Source organism: Cavia porcellus, unplaced genomic scaffold, assembly GCF_034190915.1.
Source record: "Cavia porcellus strain 051 isolate PalLab524CR breed Dunkin Hartley unplaced genomic scaffold, mCavPor4.1 scaffold_50, whole genome shotgun sequence".
In the NCBI taxonomy this organism is placed as follows: Eukaryota; Metazoa; Chordata; class Mammalia; order Rodentia; family Caviidae; genus Cavia; species Cavia porcellus.
Window position 1 is genome coordinate 3,189,252 of NW_026947533.1, and position 24,932 is coordinate 3,214,183.

Genomic DNA, 24,932 nt, shown 5'->3' on the forward strand with positions numbered 1-24,932 from the left:
AAACTCACCTCTTCTTGGAAAATTGTAGAAATTGAAGCAATGAGTGAAGTGGCACTAAGAGAAGAAAAGACAGACTGTGGTGGTGGATGGGAAGAATTCATGTTGTTATAATGTACATGCTACCCAGAGCAACCAGGTGTTTAAATGCCATTCCTGTCAAAATATCAGTGCCATTTTCTTAGAAATAGAAAAACAAAGTGAAAATGCACAGGGAAGGACAAACAGTCATCCTATAGCCATGGAAAAAACATTAAAGTTGGAGGCAATAAAAACATAGTTTTCTGGTATATAATAAAGTGACAACAGTCCAAAGGGTCCTATACTGCAAGAACTGGACACAGATTTAAAAGGCCAGCCCAGTAGAGGAAAACTCATACAGTCACCAGGAATTTTGTTTTGTTTCTCCTTTTTCCTTCCCTTCCCTCCCCTCCCCCTCCCCTCCCACTTTCATTCATTTCCCTTTCCTTTAGATTTCTTTCTTTTTCTTTTTCAGTTTTTGGTCAAGTTTTTCCTCCGGCCTAAGCTGAACTCAGAGTGTGTTGCAGGCTTGTCTGGAACTCCCAGGAATCCTGCTGCCTCAGCCTCCTGAGTGCAGGCATTGCAGGAATTTTCAACATTCCATGCTCAGCCAATGTGTTTTTAACAACACTATGATGAAACCAGGTCTGGTGGAGTGTCTGGTAATGCCAGCATTCTGGAAGGCTGAGGCAGCAATATCACAAATTTAAGGAGAGCCTCAGCAGTATAGCCACTTCTCCAGAACCTGGAAGAAAATAAAAATAATTTTAAATGTGGAAGGCCATGGAGCTAAGTGCAAATCTCTGTATTCAATCCATAGAAACTAAATGCAAAACAAAAAAACTTGGGAAGTCCAACAGTAGAAAAAACAGTATTTTACACTGTCCTGGCTTTCTGGAGGGCAGTGTACCCCAAGTGGCATTAGCTTTCACACTTTTTGTGTGGTTTGACTTCAAAAAATCATCAAAATCCATGAGGGATAAAAAAATAAACAGAAATTGCTTCAAGGATATCAAGTCTCAGTCCCAGTGCTAAAGGCATTTGCAGTGATATTCTGAAGCACATGATGACCACAGTTACAAAACAGAGAATCTACAAACAGTGTTAATGGGATTTTCAATCTTAGTTACTTTGAAAAAACTGCCATTTAGGAGGTTGATATATAGCTTAACTAGATCCACTCTTTCTGCAAAATGTCTAAAGATCAGAGCCAAATATTTCATTCTATGAATGCACAAAATTACTGCTGATTACCAACTCAAGATAATGTACATTTGCAATCCTAGCACTCTGGGAGAGGGAGGGAGATTGAATAAGGAAAAGTTTAAGCCTCACCTGGGAAACTCACAATCTTAGTGGGATCATGCCTTAAAATTTGTAAAAAGATTAACAAATTTTACAAATGCATGAAAATATGGATCATTAAGAAATCTTTGTGCACAATACAGTAGCCAATGTTATTCTCTCATTATTCTTCTGCATTTTATTCTTTTACAGACTTAACAATACCATCTTTTATGTGGACCTTATTAATATGTACTTGAGTTACATTAAAATAAGACAAGAAAGTCTTTCCAAAAACAGTAATCCTTTGCTTAAATCCTACTTCCATATATAAAGTTACTACTAAAATAAAAAAGTACCATCAATTCTCTTTATACGATGCTCTCCAAAACCTAAGAGTGTATATTCAGTAGCATATCTACATTCATCTCAGTTAAAAGGTCAAAAAAGTTGAAACAGTTCAAATTCTTGGCAGTAGATCAATGTCTACCTCATGGTAAACCTAATGTTCAGTGTGCTGACTAAAGTACATATGTAAGAAAAATTCAAGATTTGAATTGTCGATTTATAGGTGATTTTTGTGTCTTTTAAACCCTTTTTTAATGTATTATTTATTTCAATTTATTTATTTATTTTTGAGACAGGATTTTTCTATGAATTTTAGGCTTTCATTGAAATCACATTGTAGCACAGGCTGACGTCAACTCACAGCAATCTTACTGCCTCAGCCTTGTAACTTCTGGCATTAGAGATGTTTACTACCAAACCTGGTTCTCATTTATGTTTTAAATTTTTTCCAAAATTAAATTACCCAAGATATGTGATATGTCATAGTTTATCAGGTGAGTTATACAAAATGAAATCAGAAAGCACTGAAAATGCACTGAAGGAGACTCAAAATCCTCCCCAACAGTAAACATAGTGTAACATAACATAACATAACATAACATATTATAGCATAAAAAACACAATAAAACAAAGCAAAACAAAATAAGAAAACAGGGTTGGAGATTTAGTTCAGTAGTATAAGTACCCTCTTGGCAAACTTGAGGTCCTAAGTTCAATCCTCAGAACCAAAAAGAAAACAACCACCTAACTCTGATTTTAAAGAATGCTTGCAAGTGTACCTTAACAGCTTGTAAGCTAATCATAAACAAGACATATAATCTGACAATTTCACATCTAAGTACTTTTTCTTTGAAATAAAAGTCTATGCCCACTCAAGACTGTGTATAAGAATGGCTGTGGCAGCTGGCTTTCCAGGGCCAACCAGAAACAGAACAAATGGGATCAGTAGATGGGTGACAGATGCATGAACAAGTTGTAGTTGGCGGGTTCAGCCTCATGAGACTGTGTGGTGGCTCCACTACCAATAAGCAGCAGTATGTGGAGAGCCTAGCACAAAGACGCTGCTTGAAGGAGACCAACCAAGAGCATTGAAAGTGAACAGGCTCAGCACCATCACCTCTAGGACAGGCAAACTACCCAGTAGGGACACAAAGCCCATGGTCTCTTTGGGATAGGAGAACAGGAAGTGAAAACAGTGACTAGGACACAAATTCCCCAGGAGGGAATCCCACGTGTCCTCATCAGCACGGGGTGAAGATGTCCATGGCCTTGCAAAGTCTCCCCTTGCCCTCACCACCTGCTGTCCCTAATCAAAGGAGGTCAGAGTATGGAGCACTACATTGTATGGCTGATGTAAACATAAGTAAAACTTGCTATGAATCCTCCTTTCTTAGACACATGGGTGTTATAACATGAAACATTTCATGTCCTTTAAGGAAAATTATTATGGGCATTATGGGAACATCTCCATGCTCCTTAATGATAATGAAATGAAACTAACATAAGTCCATAAAAGACAGTCAAAATTAAATTTGAGAAATCTCTAAATGAAGAAACTGTGAACCTCATCCTCAAGGGAAAGGATCTTTTGAATGGAAAGGTCTAAAAATACACACATTTCTCTAGTTTTTTAACTTGCTGTTTCTAAGGAGGACACAGATTAGCTCACAATAAAAAGAAAGGAGGCATCAGAGGGGGAGCCTCAACTGTGGACCCCAGCATATGACCTCACTTCCTTGGTGATATGTCCAAACAGAACTCTGAAGACTCTGGTCACCAGGCACTGTGGTCTGGTGATAGTTGGCCTTCATAGATGGCTGGCTCAAGCGAGTGAACAAGGAACATGCTATGCTGCTTTCCCAGGGCTAGTGGCCCAAGCATACGGACCCCGTGTCAGGGAACCACGTGGCAACATATGGAGAGGATGGTTCACTTGGTCCAGATGCTTCAGGAAGCTCAACTGGAAACACCCAGCTGTCATCAACCCAGGCCAGGACTCATTGGCACACAGAGATGCCCAGAGGCACCCAGAGACAAGAGGAAGCCCAGAACACATATTCCTAGGCTCAACCACCAGCCATTCAGAGACACTGAGTCCAGGAGTAGTTCAGATACAGGCAAGTTAAGTTCTCACCTGAGCAGCCCCGTGAGACTTGGCCACCTGTGTATTCAAGTCCTGGCCATGTGCAAGCACCTCCTTCTCATTTTACAACACTGAACTGTGGGGTGCTGAGTGGATCCAGAGTGCAGGGTCACTGAGGATGAAATGGGGACTCCATGGCAAGGGATTAGCTCTGGCCTTGGCCCCATGAAGACCTGCTAAGGAGGCTGTCCTGATTCCCAGGGATGACCTTCCACCCACCTCACTGACTCACACACATGGGAAAACTGTTCTGTTCTCTGGAAAGGAGATAGGAGAGTCACTCTACGGGTTTCAAGGTATGCTCAGGGCAGGAATTCTTAGGAATGGAAAAGTGTCCATGGGCCCCAGGCATCACTTGGAAGTGGGTGGTTGTCATCAAGCCAAAATACACATGAAGACACCCTGTGTGAAGACACTTTTCTGAGTATTGTCCATGATCTTGTAAGCAGAACAGGTGCAACCACTGCCCTTTTGAGTTTTGACATTCTTTGAAGGCCACAGAGTCAGCATTGGCAGCAGAACAGATATTGTTCACCTCAAGGAAGTCTTTCTATGTCCAAGGCCAACCTTAGAAGTGGTTACAGACCATGTAGGAGGAGTTCTACAGAGACTAGGAGACCTGGGCAGCAGATCTTTTCCTGACCTATACACTGCAGAAAGGCAGGATAGACATTGTTGATTCCTCACTTCTCAGATATTCATGGAGCACCAGCCCTGAGCCCTTGAGTGCAAGGACATGGCAGATATCAGTCTTTGCCTTTGTTGAGCTGACCTGCAGTGGGGAAGGGCAGGGAGAATCTGTGTCATGCTTCCCTAAAGAAGGGAGTGGTATCACACCACTAAGCAAGGACTGCCTCAAATGGAGCATTCTGTCAGCCTCTCAGGGATCCCAAGGCCCACACTGCCACACTGTAGTTGGAAGAGGGTGGGAGTGGACACTGAACTTGCTAGACTAGAGACCCATGTGCCCCTCACTAAGGTAACCTGTGTAGGTAGTGTTTAGAATAGAGGCCAGAACTCTCCCTTTGCTACTGCCCTGTTTGCTCCAGGTCCGCATCTCCTGTCCTTCACTCCTCACTGGAGCTGAGCTCCAAGGTGGCTTCCCAGGCCAAGCTTCTCATGGACCAGCTTGAGCCTCCTAAGTCCCTGGTGCCTAAGTCACAGGGTAAGGAGCCCTGGAATGTGGGTTGTGGCTCTGAGAGGAGGAATGAGCTAGGGAACTCAGCAATGTGCCCAGATGATGGGAGACACAGGAACATTATCACCTCAGCAGTCAGTGTGGGGATGCAGTCTGGGAGGCTTTAATGGGGCTGCTTTCATTCACACAGCTGCCTCTGACAGGCAGTGGGAGGTTTGTTCCTGAGAAGTCCCTGGAAAGTCAGTGATGTTTTCTTCTCCTGCAACTGCAGAGGCAATTCCAGTGCATGCTGAATTTGCACCCGCAGAACTCGTGCCAGCTCCACCTGCTGCTCCATCACCAGCGCTGACCCCACAGTAAAAGCAGGCACATGTTTCCTTTCTCTACCAGCTGCATAGCTGGATCTCCTGGTGGCTCCCCAGCAGGAGTCATCTCTTGACCTCTACCTGCAGGCAGCGCTTGACCCACACCTGCCATTCCCCTCTCTTCCAGATTTACATATCATTCTATTTATTATTATTCTATTCTGGGATGTGAGTGATAGAATTATTGTAAATGAAATTTAAGGGTTTATTCTTGTTTCAGTTGATGAGTTTGGTAGGATTTAGTGCATTCTCCATATTGTGAAACCTTCACCAGTGTCCTCTTCCGGAACATTTTCATCAACTCACTACACAAATATATTTTCTTTTATTTTCCTTCCTACTAGATCCTGGCCAACACTCATCCTATGTCCTTGTAATTCAGGTTTCCTACCTTTTCTGCATCACTGCAGTTATGTTTCTCCTCTGCCTTACCCTGCTGTAAGTAACTGTTTAATCTTGCCTTGTCTGAGAAGGGAAAATCCAGACAGATTGCATCAATTTTTCATGCATGTATTCATGGACTCTTGGCAGGGCATAGAAAAAGAATACAGGAATTTTTTTGTAATTCTTAGGATTCTGTGTTTTGTTAATTATGTTCCTGGCTTTATAGATATATACACATCAAAACTGCTCCATGTTTAATTACATGTAGGTCATTTCATATCCATTTCATATGAAAGAGGCTAACACACTTTCTTTTGTTACAGAGCAGCACCATGGGAGTGTCACACCCATGTATATTCTTTAGATATTTCCAATGATAAATTATTAATTTTAATTTATGAGTGCTTAACTTGAAAAAAATCACAAAAGTAAAGTTTTGTAGTTGTAATACAACCATTAAAATGTGAGGCACTGTGTGTTCCAAGGCAAGTCTATAACCCTGTATAGAAAATGCAGTGTCACAGGCAGCATGTCCATTGAATTCCCCTGTGGTTTATCTCCATGCAGTGTCATGAATATGGCTGCCTATGTCCCCTTCTCTGGACAGAGTAAATTTACATAAAATCTGGCTCAGCATGTCACCACCTGTAAGTTTTAGTTCTTAACCAGTAGTTCAGTCAATGAACAAGACACATGAACACAGCCCAATTAAAAATGGGCTGTGTTCATAAGAAAAGAAACATAATGGTCAAGGAGGCAAACAAGCTGGAGAAATGAGCACTGGGAAACAGCAGAGGAATCAAGTCCCAGGTAGAAAAAACCAGACCAGAACTCGAATCCACCAGGCTCATGGCCAGGCTGGGGTAGATGGTGGTGACCCAAGAGTTCTCCATGACTCCTCAGGGCTGGGGTGTGGCCTTAAATCACAGATCTGCTGTGTCATGGTGTAAACCCCTGCAGCCTTCACAGAGGCCAGCTGATTGGATCCTCCAAGCTATAAATGCTCCAGGCTGAAGTTATTCCCCCAAGTCCTGGCTGCACTGTGCTGCCACTGGGGGCTGGGCAGCAGGAGAGGTTAGGTCACTCATTCAGCAGCCACTAGGATTCTCACAAAGAAATAGCTGAGCACGTGGGTGCCCCAGTATGACCTAAGGTGTAGTCCCTGAATTCGATGGACGATAGAAAGTTTTCCCATGGTCTTTGAACCAAGTAGGCCTATAATGTGTCATAGGCTTGGGGCAAGGCATCAGTGACAGTGAGTGGTGAGTTCGAAGTCCAGGCCTTGCTCTATCCAATGGACTGCATGTGACAATGGCAATGTGAGGTAACCCTAGGATGATGGTCTTTGTAGGGATGATATCAAATTACAGGCAGGTGTGGATGGGGACAGTGGGCAGGTGAAGAGAACCCCATGTGACCCTCTAGTGCCTCACCCCCAAGCATGATAGAATCTCCACAGTAAAGGACTATGTGTGTTATTCCATTCCCAATGGACATTTCAGAACCAGTGCCCAGAGAGGGACAATGCCAGGCCCAAGGCACAGGACATGGGCAGAGTGAAGAGGATGGGGGAGAAGTCCAAAAGAGAAAAACCTCCTAACACAGGACCCATCCCACTCCCAAATGCATCAGAAAAGCAGCCCTCAAGCTCCTGGGACCTGAGCCTAAACGTATGGGACTGATTTCAAGCAGCATCCCAAGGGATACACACACATGCACACATACACACACACACACACACACACACACACACACACACACACACACACACAACACACACACACACGAACACACAGTGATGCCATGGTCGCCCACTGGGTAGCTCAGAGGAAAAGGGATCTGGTTCATTCAATCTACATGCCTCAAATTCTCACATTATTCCTGGCTGAGCTAGGCTGGCACCAACACAGAACAGGACAATATGTCACTGGCCACCCAGAAGCTGGAAGGCTGAAGGAGAGGGATAAAGCACTGCAGATTGTAGTGGAAGAGAAGACCCAGAGCTATATCCCAATAAAGCAAGGGCACACAGAGGTCAAGGTCACTACATGGGGGCATCTGAACAGCCTAACTGAGATGGAACTGATGCCTGAACCTGAGACATGCAGGCCCTAATGCTGTACAGAGTTGAGTCTGTGTGGCAAAAGATAGAGGACCAACCATTTAGAGATTCAAAGTCAACTTTTTTAGTCAAGAAAGAGATGAGAAGCGAGAACAGAAGGCCTGGTGAGGGACAGTGGTGGGGGCAGAACCTCACATCTGTTATAGTGCATCAGTGACCACTGATGATTGCATTGCCGCAAACTTAGGTACGACAGGTAAACGTCAGTTCTCTCAGGTTCTATGGGTCAGGCATTCAGGAGGTGCTGCTGGGGGATCCACCATAGTTTCTCCTGACCAGGTTGCAGGCTCAGTGGAAACACTGCTGTGGCAGAATCTGTTCTCAGGCTCTCTCTCTTGCTAAGAGGCAGGAACTCAGTTAGGATGGAGGTCTGATGACTTCTCAGTCTGTTAACCTTTTCTCTGCAAAGAGTCAGCTTCTCCTCAGGGAAAATGCAGAGATAATCAGAGATTTAGAGAGGAAGACAGAATGAAACAGAGAGGAAGGAAGAACAGAGGAGAGAGAGAGAGAGCAGGAGGTTGGTCACAGTCATTTTATGTGTGAACCTTGAGAGTCACATCCCATTACATCTGCCATGTTGTGTTATTAAGAACAAGTAAGGAATTGGGGAGAGAGCTCAAGATAGAGCACTTGCCTAACATGCCTGAGGACCTGGGCTCAATTTCAGCCTGGCTAATGCAAACGAGTACAAAATTCACTATGTGTGACCCACACTCAAGGAATGAGCTACTCAGGAGGTGGCCATCAGAAGGTGAGCTGTCAGCAGTTGAGCACCCTTGCCATGGGTGTGGTGACTCACACAGGTGTGAATGTAGGCATAGTGCTGGTAGATTTGAGGGTGCATCTACATCCATAGTGCTTGCTTAGCCTGTGTGAAGTCCTGACTTAAGGCCACAACACCAATACATAGAAGAAATTGAGATGCTTAGGGGACATAATGATGGCTGATCTGAAGAACTTCTGCCCCCTCATTATGCCACCAGGGAAACATGCATAGGAGGAGAGTGTAATTTCCACCACCATACAGCAGGAACCAGGCCTGTGTGCACTGTGTTCACCTCCCTTCAACCCCTTCATGGAATTCACCTCTAATTCTGTATACTGTGTATACATGACACCAGCCCATAAGGTTTAAAAGTGTCACCTCTCACTTCAGATGATGTCCCTAGGAAGCAGATGCCATAGTTCAGGGGGACACACTGGAAAGGAACTGAGAGGCATTGTGTCTTGTCTAAGTTGACAAGGGAAGTGGAAAGGAGGAGTTGGGTCTAAAACTAGGTCTGCTCAGACCAGGGATCCTGGCTTTATTGTGGTTTTTCCTTTCCTGTGGGAAAGCTTTGCCTCTTGCCAAGGATCCACCACTTGGGTGGTGCTGTTGTCTTCACTCTGAAGGACACTGGACAGTCATTCCATGTGTTTCCATGGTATCCAGAGCAAGAATCTCTGGGGGAAGCCAGATGACCCAGTTCCACACCGACATCATGGAGGGAGCTGGTGAGGGCCTTAAATCATCAATGTACCAGGCATTGACCATGATGCAATGACCAGAGCAGAAGCAAACACTGGTCTCTTGTGCTTCCATGTTATGAAGGCCACAAATTCACCCTGCAGAGCTGACCAGGTACTACCCACATTATGGTGAGAGTCCCTAATTCTTGGCCTCTGTACACATGGACATAAAATAGGGGAATGGGAGACTCACAAAGGTACACAGAATGGGGTGATGCATCAGTATATGAACTGAAGGTGGAGGGAAGGCAGGCAGGAAGCACTCCCACTATCCACTCAGTTTTCAGATAGTTATAGAGCAGCACCCTGTTGAGCACCCATGATAAGAGTAACACTGCAGACTCCACTCTCTTTCTCACAGAGGCAATATGCCACAAGGGTGGAAAAGGGAGTTGCATTTCAGGCTTCCTGCAGAGTGGAGGACAGGTGGTCACAGCACTGTCCAGGGAACTTTGTGAGCAAGTGAGGGCTGATTATGTTTAGCACACAGGATACCCTGGGAAGGCCGTTGGGGAAGGAGGCCAGACCTGTAGTGCTGCTTACACCTGTCCTCCTCGGGATCAGAGTTTCCCTTCTTGGCACCTGGCAGGTGCTGCCGAGGAAGGTGGGACAGCCAGCCAACCTAATCTGAGTTGGCGCAAGCCTAGCTCACTGAAAATGAGAACTACAGTGAGAAGGAATTTGCCTGGGTCTCTTGGTTTCTGAGGAGGACATGGGGCACTTTACAGGGAGAAAGACAGACTTGGGACCTCCAGCAACACAGAGGCATGCAGAATTGAGTGGGGTCAGGGAGAATGGGAAGTTTTCCTAGGGTGCATTTGTACACAAAGCTGACCCTGACAGGCCCTGGGAGGCTTTGGGGCTTGCAAGGAGCAAGGACAGTTGGGGATTCTTCTAAGGCAGGGCTGGTACTGGACTGAGCTCAAGGTCTACTTACAAATCTTGTGCCAGCCTCACCTGCAAAGACCTCACCAGCTCTGGGATCAACCTGAAAATCAAGGTCAGAAACCTGGTCTGGTGGAATTCCAAGGCAGGTCTGTCACTGGCTCCATGGCAGGTGTCCTGAGCTCCACTTAGGGCTCAAGTCCTGCAAAGCACCCGCCCTTCACTTTCCCTTCCCTTTACCTCTTCTATTTCTCTCAGTTTTCATTTCTACTCTTAAATCTATAGTTCTTTGAAACATTAAATTCTAAGATAATTTTATTTTAAGTTAAGATTTCATTAGTTTCCACATGTTCAATTGAGTCACATGTAAGCACATTGTCAACTGGTACAATCTTCACATCTGTCTAGTTCCAGGTTTCTGCTCACTGTTAGACCCAGCCATACCCCTGGTCTCTCCTGCTAGTCCCCACCCACCGCTGACCTTTCTCTCACTGTGATTTACTACCCTGGGTTTTCCATATCAGTGCATCAGATTCTGTTTGGCCAAACAATCCTGGAGGAGACAGGATGCTATTGCTGTTTGATAGAAGAGAAAACCACAGATAGACAAAATCTGCAGGGAAAATGTAGAGACCATTGTGTATGTACTCATCTTTTCATGTTGGAAAATGTTTTCCATGATTTCAGTGATACAAAGGGAGCTACAAAGGGCTGATTCATTGGATTTGAAAAACAACAATAATGCAAAAATCACAACAGGAAACCTTTCTTTACAACCTTAGTCAGATAGATGGTTTTTATTACAAGTATTAAAGAGGTCTCATGAGTCCATTTTGTGAGGGAAATGACAAATTTTTCTAACTCAAAGTAAATTACCAGACATGGCCAACAAGCACACAAAACACTGAGACTCCTAAGCCTGATTCATGCAGGCACACATCTTTGAAATGTGCTGTTTCCCCATCCAGTGACATATTTTAAGGCAGGTGCTGAACAACAATGGGAAGGACATGAGGGGCAGAGCACAGCCCTATCTTGCAGCTCCCATCAGAGCTCTAAACAGCCTTCCCTGGGACTAAGAATAGAGTTTTCTCCCACACAGAATGCTGCACAAATTTTCAAGAGTTTGATTCACAGTACTCTTTGAAGCAGGAAGGAACTGGGACCCTCCCTAGCCTCTGCGTAGAGTGTGCACAGGAGAGTTGTCTGGATGATGCTGTTCACTGCAGCTGGGGGAACCTTGCCCTGGCCCCAGGGCAACAGATCTGCAGGGCTAACGATGACCAACTCATGCCAAAACAAGGTTTTCCCTGGGCCAACCAGTGCACTGGGCATCTCCACTGCAATCCAGTGACTCCCGAAGCCAGTAACAGCACTGGGAAAGGGCATTTGAAAACCTGGGTGGCCAGTCAGGTGAGGGGCAGCACTGCCTGTCACAGCTGTGCTAAGTATGTCCCTCTGGAGCTAAAGCTCCAGCGGATCCCACTCATTGCCTTCATCAGGTCTGGCAGCAAGGATGTCACACAGAAGCACAGCAACACACTTGGTTTACTCAAACTAAATCGTTTAGCTTCCCTTCAAGAAATGACTGAAAATGCACCAGTCTGGAAAAATCAAGGCTGGGAGCATTGCTCTGTGTTTTGTATAAATAAAGTGATCCTTTACAAGACATTGTGGTAATGCCCGTGGGTGGGTCTGCTTTGGCAGAGATGTGGACTCTCATGAATACAGGTTTTGTTCCTGGAACAGAAAAATTGCAAATAAATGATGTATGTGCATGACTTTCTGTTTGTATTGCACTGAAGGAAAGGGGATGGAAGCAGCAACTTAGATGTACTGAGTTGCCTCAGTAAACCCAGGGCACAATCCACCACATGATTCCATCACCCAATTGTGAAAGCTCAGCAACTTGGTTCCTGCTTGCTGCTGCTGTTGGTTGACAATTTTGAGGTGCTTCTATCTGTGCCAGCCATCTCTGCCTCTTTTAGCTTCTGTCCCAAGGTGTAGATCAGACTACGTGTTTACAAAAAGTTCCATCATGATTTCAGGACCAGTGGCAGCCTCTCATGTACTGGAAATAATTCTTCAAGTTTGGCCATAAGAAACCTGATACAATGTGCTTGTGAGGAAATGAGATTGTCTGATATACATGCAGGAAACTCATTTTGTCTGTGCCAGACTCAGCTGCTACAGAAGCACATATTTTTGAGGTAAAAAGATATGAGTTGGAGTCTTAGAAGGCACAGTCACATCCCCAAGTTCACTTTCTGCTTTGCTTCCCTCATTCTACTAAGCTGCAGAATGGATTCTGAGTGTTCAAACACATAGGGTGTGAACTACAGCAGAAATCTTTAAAAATTTCAGTTAACTGGGGTGTGAAAAGACAAGGAAAGTTTTTTGGCAAAATGCACCTCTAAATACTTATTTAAAGCATCAAAGAAACCTGGAAGAAGAAAAAAGATGAAGACAAAGAGCAAGAGCAAGAGGAAGAGGAAGAGGACGAGGAAGAAGAAGAAGAAAAAGAAGAAGAAGAAGAAGAAGAAGAAGAAGAAGAAGAAGAAGAAGAAGAAGAAGAAGAAGAAGAAGAAGAAGAAAAGAAGAAGAAGAAGAAGAAGAAGAAGAAGAAGAAGAAGAAGAAGAAGAAGAAGAAGAAGAAGAAGAAAGAGAAGAAGGAAAAGAAAAAAAAAAACAAAACAAAAAGTAATGTCAATTTGTGGGGTTTTGTCTCCAATGCCTCAGCCTCATTTAGAAAGGAATGGATCAAAATTTGCAGAATGGAAGGCTCACTGTGGAAAATGGACTTTGCACCAAGGCACTGATGGTGTGTCTGGCCCACTAAGAATGTCCAATCCATGGCAGAGCGTGGAGCCTGATGGAGGCTGAGGCCAGGACCCAGGAGTTGAGGCCCCTGGGGCTGAGGTGGCAGAGTCTTTGCTGCACCCTGGTAGCTCTGCCTTATTGGGCCTGCAGGGCTGCAGCATGGATGCGGTGGTGGAAATGTGTGTAAGGCAGGAGGTGCAGGGCTCCTCTGCATGCTGCACACTCCCTGCTTGGCCTGAGCACAGGAAGATTCAAGTCCTCCTTGCCGGAAAAAGAGACTCTGAAGAAGATTCTGGGTGTCCTCTACGAGACACAGATGAACACAGTGACTTCTCAGGTAGGGAGGGCAGGACACACACCACAGCGGGATTCGCATGGCTTCATATCTTGGGGTTTAAAAGTTAGTCATGAATGATGTGTTGCCTTTCTGAATAAAAAGACTCCTTATTTTATGTAACTATAAAGTGAAGCTTGAATGTTCTTCTATATGCATATCCTACATTACATATAAAAGAATACTAAGTCATCCATTTCCACTTACCTATTCAAGAAAATACCAACTATTTATTCTTAAGTGAATTGAACAGAAGTAATACTGAATGGAGCACTATAAATAATGCAGTGGAAAATAAAATGGAAAAACCCCAAAGGCATCCCTCCCAAGATGACAGGTCTGCCATTGACCAGCTCCTCTCTCCTGTCCTCACCTGCTGTGCAGGCCTGTGTCTCTTCACTGCTGGGTGGAGAGAGAGCCAGAACACAAGCTCTCTTCCATCTCAGGAAAGATCAGGGACATATCCTAGGACATGGCCTTCTTTCAGCATTTTCAGTGGCTGTGATTTATAATTAACTCAGCATCTGTGCTGTGGTAAGTTCATGGTTTCTAACAGTCCACACCTTAACTGATTAAGAAGAGAATATGGTGTCTGTCAATGTCATTTTTATAATGACCCCTAGAAGTGAAATTTCCAGGTTAAATTTATATAAGATGAACTTGAGGGTCACAGATTTTACACTTGAAGCCTCAGCATAGAGTTAGAGCCTGGTAGAGGAAGACTGTGTCTGCTCAGATCCATGTGGAGATCTAAAGTCAGAGAGATGGTCCAGGCAGAGGTGCAGGACACAATGGCACCTAGCAGGAACCATGGATAAAAAAGGCCCAGGTCAAGGCCACCTCATCCTTGAGTAAGTTCTCAGGAAAGCATCACACACTGCATTCTGGACAGCAGAGTGCTGGAATGTTTCCAGAGCTTCTCCCTACATGCCTGAGGCCCCCTCTCTCACTCAGGGCAGCTCTGTATGAGAAGGTCAGTCTGTTACAGAGCCCAACCTGACTGAATGTTTTCCACCCAGATGAAGATCTGAACTGCCACATGTGGACTCACCATAGCTATGGAGCAGGACAGATGTTTACAGGGAGCAGGTCAGGAGATGGGGACACTGCAGGCAGGTCAGGGTATGAATCCTTAAATAAGAGACCAGGCACTCACCAGGCCCAGTTTCCTCCAGCCGTAACCACATCCTGCAAGAATGTGTATTAAATGTGAGTAACTGAAAGGAGTTACTCACACAATTATATATTATAGAGATAGTTTGAAGATACAAAATAAATGGTAGCATCCGTAAGTAAAATGAGATGTGACCCTTAATGGATATCTGGTGTCCATTGATGTCCCCAAACCACATGCATCAGAAGGAAATAGTCTGATGAACAGAGCAATAAGGAGCACAGGCAATGGGTAAACATCACAGCTGCTTAATAACAACAACAAAGCTGGGATACAGTACGTGCACTGGTGAATTTTATCCAGTATATAATAAAGAATACTGATTGTTTTTCAATTCTTCAATCAAGTTGAAGGAAAAACCACCACCAACTTCTTTTATGTGACAAAATAATTCTGAGAATGAAGCCAGATAATAATGTGTTAAGAATAATATAAATGAAAACACTCTGTTGGCTAATATTCCTACCAAACATACAGAAATGTGTTCAGCTTTATGTTTGCCACGTTAACTCACCAGCATATTCAAAATTAACCAACATGATCAATACTGGGCTCAATCTCACTGGTGTAAGAATGGTCCCTCTCTCACAAACCATCTGTTTCCACTGGTTTTAACATGTTGTATCTTACTATATTTTACTATATGTGATAGTATAAAGAAAAATTTTTATAGGCAAGGAGATAATATAGAAACCATTGTTTGTTTTCTGTTAACTGTTTCTAAATACCCTGTAATTCTTTCATTCTCTTGAATGGCTTCACACTGTCTTGATATGCTTGATGCTATAGTATACAAAGTTATACTCAAATAATTCAAGGAATGAGGCACTATGGTGACTACTATTATGTTAGATTATCTGGGAGTGAAATACAATGATGCTTAAATTGTTCCATTCTGACAAGTGTTGTTCTATTACAATGTCCTATTTTATCTCAATCTCCATCCTTTTTTAAAAATTAAACTATTTTTATTTCAATTAAGGGAAAACTAAATTTAAAAATATTGGCATATATTATAGTAACTATTTGTTTTCCTATTAACCTGATTTGAACCCCAGTATTGCTCTCCCCATCTTGTTCTGTCTGATTTTACTATATTCTATGTGTTTGATAGTATCAAGTTTGAGGGTATAGGCAACCACTTTGAAGGCAATAAGATTTACTATGATACCATTATAGTTTCACTATTATCTTCTTTTGAGATATTGTAAGGTCTCCAGTGTAGGTTTTATTGGTCTTGTTCTGTACTGTTTTGATCCATTCTATTATAGGCAACTCTCTTTAAAAATAGCAAGAGGAACAATGGTAACTATTTTTGATCATCTGATACTCTATTTTTGCATCATGTCCTATGCCCACCCTTCTGTTCTAACTGACTCTGTTGTATTTAGTCATGTTAGGATTTATTCTCTTCAAAAAAATGTAATAAGAACTGTGGGAGTAAAAAAACTCAAAAAGTGTAATTGTTATTGTAATAAACAGGAAAGGAAGGTGGTGTAAGGGATATAACTGCATGCTTGAGTGTGTAGGATGGAAAACCATATTACTGAGCTTTTGTTGGATCATTGAACAGAACTTTCTGCAATCTCACTGTATGAATGTCCACTTTATATGCTTTAATTTTATAATTTGGACAACTGTTTCTAAGGTGACAAGATGTAACCTATTAACTAGTGATTTCTTACTGAATTTTTTCTTGAAATTCTGTATTACTTGTACCCTTTTACTGCTTTGTTTTTCATTTCCTATCTTTGTTCTCTTTAATTAAAAAATAATCAAACCTGGAATGGATATCTTTTATTTATTTATTTATTTATTGATTGATTGATTGACTGTTCACTGGAGATCCAGCTCATGACCTCACACATGCCAGGCAGGTGCTTAAGCCACTGAGTTAAATCCCCAGCCCACTAATGGATATCTTTTACATCTTGTCATCTTCTGAGAAGTTGCCTCTTCTCTTGAACTTGATACTAGCAAGCATACCCACAGTGAATAAAATCAGTCAAGGCCAAATAACATTCAAACAAACCAGCTTCAAAGAAGATCAGTCATAGAAGATAATGTAAGTAATATAGGGTTTCAGTTTTAGTTAATAGGAAATTAAGGATAGTTACCATGGTATAACCTGCTATTTTTGGGTTATCTCTGTGTGCCCTCAAATCTAATATGAGTAGACAGACAAGAACAAAATATAACCAAACTAAATAGAGCAACAAGACTACTGTAGATTTTAAATCCTGATACACTTTTAACAATGTCCTCTGCCTTCTATTTTTAGGCAATTCCTCACCTTTCTCCTTCTCAGGATACTATTATTCACTGTTCAGAGTGATATTAGTCTAGTCTCTTATGTTACACTGCATTTTAAAAGCTTTCCCACATTATTTACATGCGTAAGAGTTTGTCTCCAGTGTGAATTCTTTCATGTTTCTTACAACCTCCCCATGTGCTAAAAGCTTTCCCACATTGCTTACATACATAGGGTTTCTCTCCAGTGTGAATTCTTTCATGTTTCTTACAATTTCCCCATGTGCTAAAAGCTTTCCCACATTGCTTACATACATATGGTTTCTCTCCAGTGTGAATTCTTTCATGTTTCTTACAATATCCATGTTTGGTAAAAGCTTTCCCACATTGCTTACATACATATGGTTTCTCTCCAGTGTGAATGCGTTCATGTTGCTTACAATGTCCAGAACTAGTGAATCCTTTTCCACATTGCTGACATACATAGGGTTTCTCTCCAGTGTGAATTCTTTCATGACCCTTACAGTTTGCACGTGTTTTAAAAGCTTTGCCACATTGCTTACAAACATATGGTTTCTCTCCAGTGTGAATTCTTTCATGTCTCTTACAAACTCCCCGTCTGTTAAAAGCTTTCCCACATTGCTTACATACATATGGTTTCTCTCCAGTGTGAATGATTTCATGTATCTTACAATCTCCCCGTGTGCTAAAAGCTTTTCCACATTGCTTACATACATATGGTTTCTCTCCAGTGTGAATTCTTTCATGTCTCTTACAAACTCCCCGTCTGTTAAAAGCTTTCCCACATTCCTTACAAACATATGGTTTCTCTCCAGTGTGAATTCTTTCATGTCTCTTACAAACTCCCCGTCTGTTAAAAGCTTTCCCACATTCCTTACAAACATATGGTTTCTCTCCAGTGTGAATTCTTTCATGACCCTTACAGTTTGCACGTGTGTTAAAAGCTTTGCCACATTGCTTACATACATATGGTTTCTCTCCAGTGTGAATTCTTTCATGCTGCTTACAATCTCCCTGTGTTTTTAAAGCTTTCCCACATTGCTTACATGCATATGGTTTCTCTCCACTGTGAATTCTTTCATGTTTCTTACAGTCTCCCCATGTGTTAAAAGCTTTCCCACATTGCTTACAAACATATGGTTTCTCTCCAGTGTGAATTCTTTCATGTCTCTTACAAACTCCCCGTCTGTTAAAAGCTTTCCCACATTGCTTACATACATATGGTTTCTCTCCAGTGTGAATTCTTTCATGTCTCTTACAGTCTCCCCATGTGTTAAAAGCTTTCCCACATTGCTTACAAACATATGGTTTCTCTCCAGTGTGAATTCTTTCATGTTTCTTACAATATCCATGTGTGGTAAAAGGTTTCCCACATTGCTTACATACATATGGTTTCTCTCCCGTGTGAATTCTTTCATGTTCCTTACAACGTCCAAGTTGGGTGAAACCTTTTCCACATTGCTTACACACATAGGGTTTCTCTGCATTGTGAACATTTTCATGTATTTGAAAATGAATTTTACTGCTAAAAGCTTTCCTACATTTCTTACATATATGCGATTTCTGCCCAGTGTGAAGTTTTTCATGGATTACACAATAAGTGTGTGTGCTGAAAGCTTTCTCACAGTGCTCACATTCATAACGTTTTTCTCCAGAGTGAAGTCTTTCATGTACTTGACAATATGTACGTGTTGTAAAAGCTTTCCCACATTGATTACATATGTAGGGTCTTTCTCCTCTGTGAATTCTTTCATGTTTCTTACAAATTCCAAGTGTGGTAAAACCTTTCCCGCATTGCTTGCATACATAGGGTTTCCCTCCACTGCAATATTTTTCATGGATCTGAACATTGTCATGTGTTTCTGTTTCTTTCACATTCACATTACCTTCTTCAGTACCAAGGAAGACTTCTTTACACTGATTCCATACATCTCCAGATGTATGTCCATAGGATTTCCCTAGCTTGTCATTTCTGTAAAGAAAAAAATCACATATAAGATTTATAACCATATTACTAAGTTTCTGCAGTCTCGCTGTTTGAATCCCCACTTCATATGTTTCACTTTTGTATTTCATATCTATTTCCATGAGCACCATATGTAATCATCATCTTGCGATTTCTTACTGTTTATTTTCACTTTGAAATTAGCATTATCTCTACTTATTTTGTTTTGTTTAATCTTTCCTTATATAAATTTAAAAAAGAAAAATTCACAGTGAAATGGGTCTCTGTTTAATGACTGCATTAATGTCAAGTTCTGTTTTTAATGCCTGCTAAGAAATTCTGACCATGAAGCAACAGAATGGCCTTGTAAGATATGTTGAAAACAACCATTCCCAAAAGACTGGCATACATTTAGAAATCTTAAAATTTGGTACTTTGAAATGCAGAATCTTTAGCTTCACTTTGGGCATGGGCACATATGTGTATCACATACAGATTATTCTGATATGTTTCCCCATTCCAATCTCCCTTCTGTCCTTAACCTGTAGTTCCCTTTTCCATATTGTCAGTCTTACTTTTCTCTATCAACTTTCTTTCATTACATTCCACAATTTATATTTTGGTGTCTCATCTAAAAGAAACCCTGTGACCTTTTATGTTTTATAACTGAGCTATTTCACTGAATTGATGGGTGAAAGACCCATCTATTTCTTATGGCAAATGACATTATATTATTTATTTTTTGACATTATATAACACATATTTTCTTTTCTGGGCTGGGAATGAACAACAGGTATTAGCATAAAATCTGTAGCTTTTTAAAAATCTATTTTAAGATATTTTCGCTGATCATTAAGCTGTGAAGTTTGAACTTGAATTTGCCATTCTGCAAAATCTGATTCCTAGTGTGCTGGGTTTACAGAAATGCACAATCACAGAGAATCTATTAACATATTCCTTCTCCACAAATCCAGTGATAGATAGATAAGCTTCAAGGCCTGATCTGTTATAACTTAATCTGCTTTGTATATGAGTAAGCATGTATCAGTATTTTATGCAGATTTGAGATTTTAAAAATATCCAGGACAAGTGTGAGGGGATCAATTTCTAGAGACAACTGTATACTGATATTCAAAATGAGTGCACTAACATTCCACCAGCTTACTAAGAATATTAATCAGAATGGCTGATTCTCTAGAGAATGTCTTGGAAACATGAGCACTCAGTTTTATTTCAAATTCTATTGCAATCTTAGCAATTGTTAGATAATGAATGTGTTATATTCACCTGTAGACATGGGTAGAAAAACTGAAGGCAACTCAAAGTGTATCCTTTTTGTATTCATCTATATGCAATGTCATACATTTTCATGATTTAATTCGCTCATATATACACTAGCTTATACATCTTCAGAGAATATTACTGACATTAAATTGAATGGTGTCTCTTTCTTTGGTTGTCATTTTTCTGCTACTCACTAATTACTGAGGAACATTCCTCTCCTTGTGAGTGCGAATTACCTTAAGTAGCTCCAGTAAATTTTGCCTTCTTTTTCAGCTTCCTGGATATCCCAGAGTCCTCCTGCATTGTAGACACAGAAATACCAGGACTCTTTAGAGTAATACATACAAATTAATAGGTTTTGTTTAGAGTTATGATATAATGTGTCTGAGATATTTTAAAAAATATTTTCATATTCTTTTTCATGAAACAGCACTAATGAGCAAGAAACAATATTCTGACAGCATGAGGGGCAAAAAGATTTTATCCTTACCTATCAGAGTCATGTTCCTAAAGGTTTCGCCCATCACATCTCTGTAGAGCTTCTTTTGGGATGGACTCAGCAAAGTCCACTCCTCATTGCTGAAGTTCACGACCACATCCTCAAAGGTCACCACCTCCTAAAGGATCATACATATATTTCTCAATGGAAGGTTGAGACCCCAGATTTGGGATATCTTAAATTTTCTCCTAGAAATCTGAATCAAAAGCAAAGTGTGGTGGTGCATATCTATAATCCCAGCACTCAAAAGGCTGAGACAGGATGGCATCAGTGTGGTCAGGGCAAGTCTAGGCTCCATAGGGTGTTCAAATCCACCTGATATACATACAGAAAGCTTGTCTCAATAAAACAAAACTAAACTAAACAAATACAACCAAACAAAACAGCTGAATGAAGACTGATTTCTTCCAATTTTAATACATGTCTTGGTCATTAATTTTGTGTATATACACATTTTTGAAGACAGCAAATTTGATGCTAGATTGCAACTCACTGCTAATGTAACAGCCAAATAGGAGCACTGATTCTTGTGCTGAATCTTGGCAAGATTCCCCTTGCACTGTCTCTAAAGCAGAGCTCACAGTGAGAAGCCTGCAGGACCAGCAACCACAAAGCACAGAGGCAGATAAATATCCCATCAATTGACTGGAAAGTCAAGCAAGCACCTCCCCTCCCCGGTCAGCAGTGGTGGTTTGGCAAATTTCAGCCCTTCCAGGGGGAAAACCAGCAGCAGCTCCTGAGATCCATGCCAACCTGGAATTTAGGACACTGGGAAGCCAGTCAAGCACCACTTCTCCCTGGTAAGTGGTGGCAGTCTGTCAGACTGCAGCCCTTCCAGGGGGATAACCAGCAGCAGCTCCTGAGATCCATGCTATGTTGAAACTTAGGATGCTGTGAAACCAAACAAGAGCCTGTCTCCCTAGTAAGCAATAGTGACATACTGATGCACCACCTAGAATCAAACATCCCACTTCCCTACCCCTCTTCTCCTGTCACCCCATATTAGCAAATGGGAACTGGAAATCTGAGCATCTCTTGGCAATTTGACCATAGCAAATAAGGGGACTTCCTTCTACTATTACTTTTAAGGAAAATGTTTTTATTATTGTTTCAGTCTATTCTGATTAATGGTACTGCTCTATTCAATATTCTGTTTTGATAAGTTCTATAATGTTCTGTATTTCATCTCATTTTAATATATGTGATTAAAGAAAAACTATTACAAAGATAAAAAATATACTGTGATACCTATTACTGTTATCCCAGTAACCTGTTGTGAAGTTGTGTACCAATTTCACTGTGTGATCTTAGTTGGCCTTATGCTGCCTTGCTCTGTTGTATTTTACCAATTTTAAAATTAAATAAAAAATCTCATCAATCACTTTGATAGACTACAGAGGATGTCTCTTCAAATCTCATTTAGGCCAATGAGTACTTTGTTCTTAATATACTTAAGCAGCATTTTGAAACATTAATTTGGTTTCATAGAACAAAACATAAATAACATCAAATATGGTACATAAATAATAATAACAAGTGTTATAGTGGAAAACAGCTGTATTTTTAAAAATACGTATATAAAAATAAACCAGGCCCAAGCTGTAAATTATACCTCACTGTCACCAAGTGATCACTTTCAATTCAAATATAAGAAATATATCCTGGGAGGCTGGTGAAGGAGTTCTTCCTTGAATTTGGGGCTATCCTAAGTTACAGAGCCATCTAAAGTAGACAATCCCTGACTGAGATACCGAACAAACAAAGTGAAACTTAAAAAGAGACTGCATAAAACATCTTTGGTTTGTTTTAAAACATTATAGGCGTACAATACAGAAAAATTCAACAATACTCAACACTTTCTGAGAAACAATATGGATATCTTCCACACTACACAGAAAACACTTTCATAGTTGGGTATTTAATTCTGTAGCATGAATGCCTGCCAGGAAAGCATAGGTCATGAGTTTGATCCTTGGTACAAAAAAAATTCAAATTTCACTTTCATGACACTGGGCATAATTAGAGATAATCAAAATTAGATCTCAAGTACAGAACACAAAAATAATGGGTTGACAGGGATGTGGAATACTGATTGTTGCCAGAGCTGGTGTTGATCACCTCAATGAAGCAATCAGAACCCAACTTTACTTCACACTTACTCTAAGAACTACCTGACTTTCAGTGAAGACCCTCTCTGTTGTATGTCCTGCTATTTGCTTCCTGCATCCTCTCAGTCACTTCCACATCCTTTCCATACTCCTCTGATCCATCCTAAGCAGAAAATCCTTCATGCCTAACAAAATTTCTATTTAGGGCTTCTCCTTTACACCACTTAGATAGGTCCATTGTAGAGAATTTCCATATTTAAACACTCTATGAACAACCAAGCTACTAAATCAGCTCTTAATTCAGAGATGACACCTCTTTCCATTCAGAAGGATATCACATGTATATGTCCATGCAAATGCCTAAATTTTGGCATTTTTCGATGAGAATTTAACAGGTAGAACTTTCTGGAATTTGTCCTTCACAAATATTTACCCTGTCCTAGATAACACTTTCATATTTGCTTCATTTTTCTCAGACTTCAAAACTCTACAAACCTAGACTGTGAGCGGGAGTGCCACCTAAATTATTAAGTATGTTCAGAAATTGTTTTGCACTGATCTGTATAATACACAGGAGTTCACCAGGTGTTTGGGAAGCCTTTCTCCACTGAGGCACACTACTACAAATCCCTGAATTCTCAGGACCTTTGCCACTACCTGTCCTGAGGATGGAAATATGAGAACATATTGTAATTTAAGGAGATCACTATAAATACAAAAAAGCCAAGTTTAAGTTGAGCCATTGTGGCTACGAGGCCCTGCATTACATACATTAATAAACTCCAGACATTCCAGATCTGCTACTCTGAGGAAAAAGAGCAGAGACCTAGCTCATTACTGCTCTACACGCTACAAATCATCATATTCAGGGTCTTCCCAAGTTCCTTCCAATGCCTAAGATGCTGGAGTTACCAGGCTAGGAATGAATTTCAAAGATGATACTTGAGTCTGCTGCTGTCATAGTGAAGCCAGGGTTCTGAGGACACCCAAATCATCCTTGCCAACAGCAAGAGGCAAAAGAGACAGAGAATGACCCATGGGCAATGCTGGAGGACCTCAGGAGCTGAAGCTAACTAAATACCTGGGGCTCCAGACACCGGAACTACTCCTAAATACTTGTAACTGGTTTCACCCAATCCACCCTATTTCTGGGCTCCCATCCACAACCTCACTATTCCATGGTTCCAGGATCTCTCAGGTTCTTTGCTAATCAGGCCACAGGATATTGAATGTACTGAATGAGATCCAGCACGTGTTTTGCTACCACTATTTTACTCAGAACAGATAAATCATGCTGAGACACCAGAAGAGACAGAAGTCACAGCCAGCAATGGCCCACCTGATTGGACAGTTCATATAGCCTGCCCCTTCATCACTGCTTGACTCCTGCTATACTGCCTTCCTTCTGAGTCAAGAATAACCAGGGAAAGGAACCCCTTCCTGCAAGTGAGGATCCCAAATGATAGACTGTAGTGCAGAGACTTCTGGAGCTGTCATTCTTCTACAGTGGTGAACCCAGCTTGACAGAACAGTGTTTGTACTGAAGAGCTTTACCTCAGGCTTTTAATTTTCAAATCCATTTTATTTCAAGGAAAAAAGCGCACATCAACTAAAATTGAATTTCAAAACATGTCAATCAGGGGGCAACAGTGGTATATACTTTGCACATTGTCATCCCCAGATCATTCACCCAGAGCACAAGACATCTCTAATCAATTTTCCAAACAGTACTGTTACAGGCACCTGAGTTACTTAAATACTCTTGGCATGAGCCAGGGCTAGGTCCTCCAAGGAGCCCATGCAAGAGACCAGATACCTTGCAACTATGGAGAAGACTGACACCTCATGCTATTGGCCAAGGCTCAAGACAATGATAAGCAAATTCATCCATAGCCTAAGGATAGATATTCTAAATAGTTCCCTAGCACTCTGAGGAAGTCAGGAGTCACCATTCAAAGAAATGTATCCTTATCCTAAAGACTGACATTCTAAATAGTTCCTATCATCCTGAGGAACTCAGAAGTCACCCTCCCAAACTCCTAAGGGAAGAGTCACAACTGCCTAAGAATGCCTGCTTTCTATGTGACTCCCTTCCCCCTTTGTTCCCAATTTAATCAGCTTTACCTGAACTTAATAATCCTATTGGGTACCATAGCTCTTTCTCATCTTATGCCCATTTGCATTGTGAGTTCCTAGTTTACCAACCCTAAACTCATTTCACCACATGATTTTACTGTATAAAGTTCCCTAGAAAGGACAATGTTTGGCAACCTGCTCAGGACTCCATCTCTCTCTATCTCA

General features: G+C 41.4%; 1 protein-coding gene across 2 annotated transcripts; it reads right to left on the reverse strand.

The window, feature by feature from the left end:
* Positions 1 to 10,961: 10,961 nt before the first annotated feature.
* LOC134475015 (zinc finger protein 345-like) lies at positions 10,962 to 20,661 on the reverse strand. Of its 2 annotated transcripts, XM_063244382.1 has the most exons (3): positions 20,515 to 20,661; positions 20,261 to 20,321; positions 10,962 to 18,767 (listed from the first exon to the last, which is right to left on the reverse strand). In XM_063244382.1, exons 1-3 carry the CDS (start codon positions 20,546 to 20,548, stop codon positions 16,913 to 16,915), a joined length of 1,950 nt encoding a protein of 649 aa, XP_063100452.1. In that variant the 5' UTR covers positions 20,549 to 20,661; the 3' UTR covers positions 10,962 to 16,912. The 2 variants fall into 2 exon arrangements, 1 of the variants encoding a protein (XP_063100452.1); XR_010046009.1 differs by lacking the exon at positions 20,261 to 20,321 and having other exon boundaries at positions 18,634 to 18,767; positions 20,515 to 20,600.
* Between the last annotated feature and the right edge of the window lie 4,271 nt (positions 20,662 to 24,932).

What these genes read in the sequence shown, in the direction of transcription:
- LOC134475015 (XM_063244382.1), bottom strand. Translation starts at nt 20,548, where the DNA reads ATGGGCGAAACCTTTAGGAACATGACTCTGATAG. An exon ending in TAGGAACATGACTCTGATAG is followed by an intron (nt 20,322 to 20,514) that starts GTAAGGATAAAA and finishes TCTACAATGCAG; the next exon opens with GAGGACTCTGGGATATCCAG. An exon ending in ATTTACTGGAGCTACTTAAG is followed by an intron (nt 18,768 to 20,260) that starts GTAATTCGCACT and finishes TTTTCTTTACAG; the next exon opens with AAATGACAAGCTAGGGAAAT.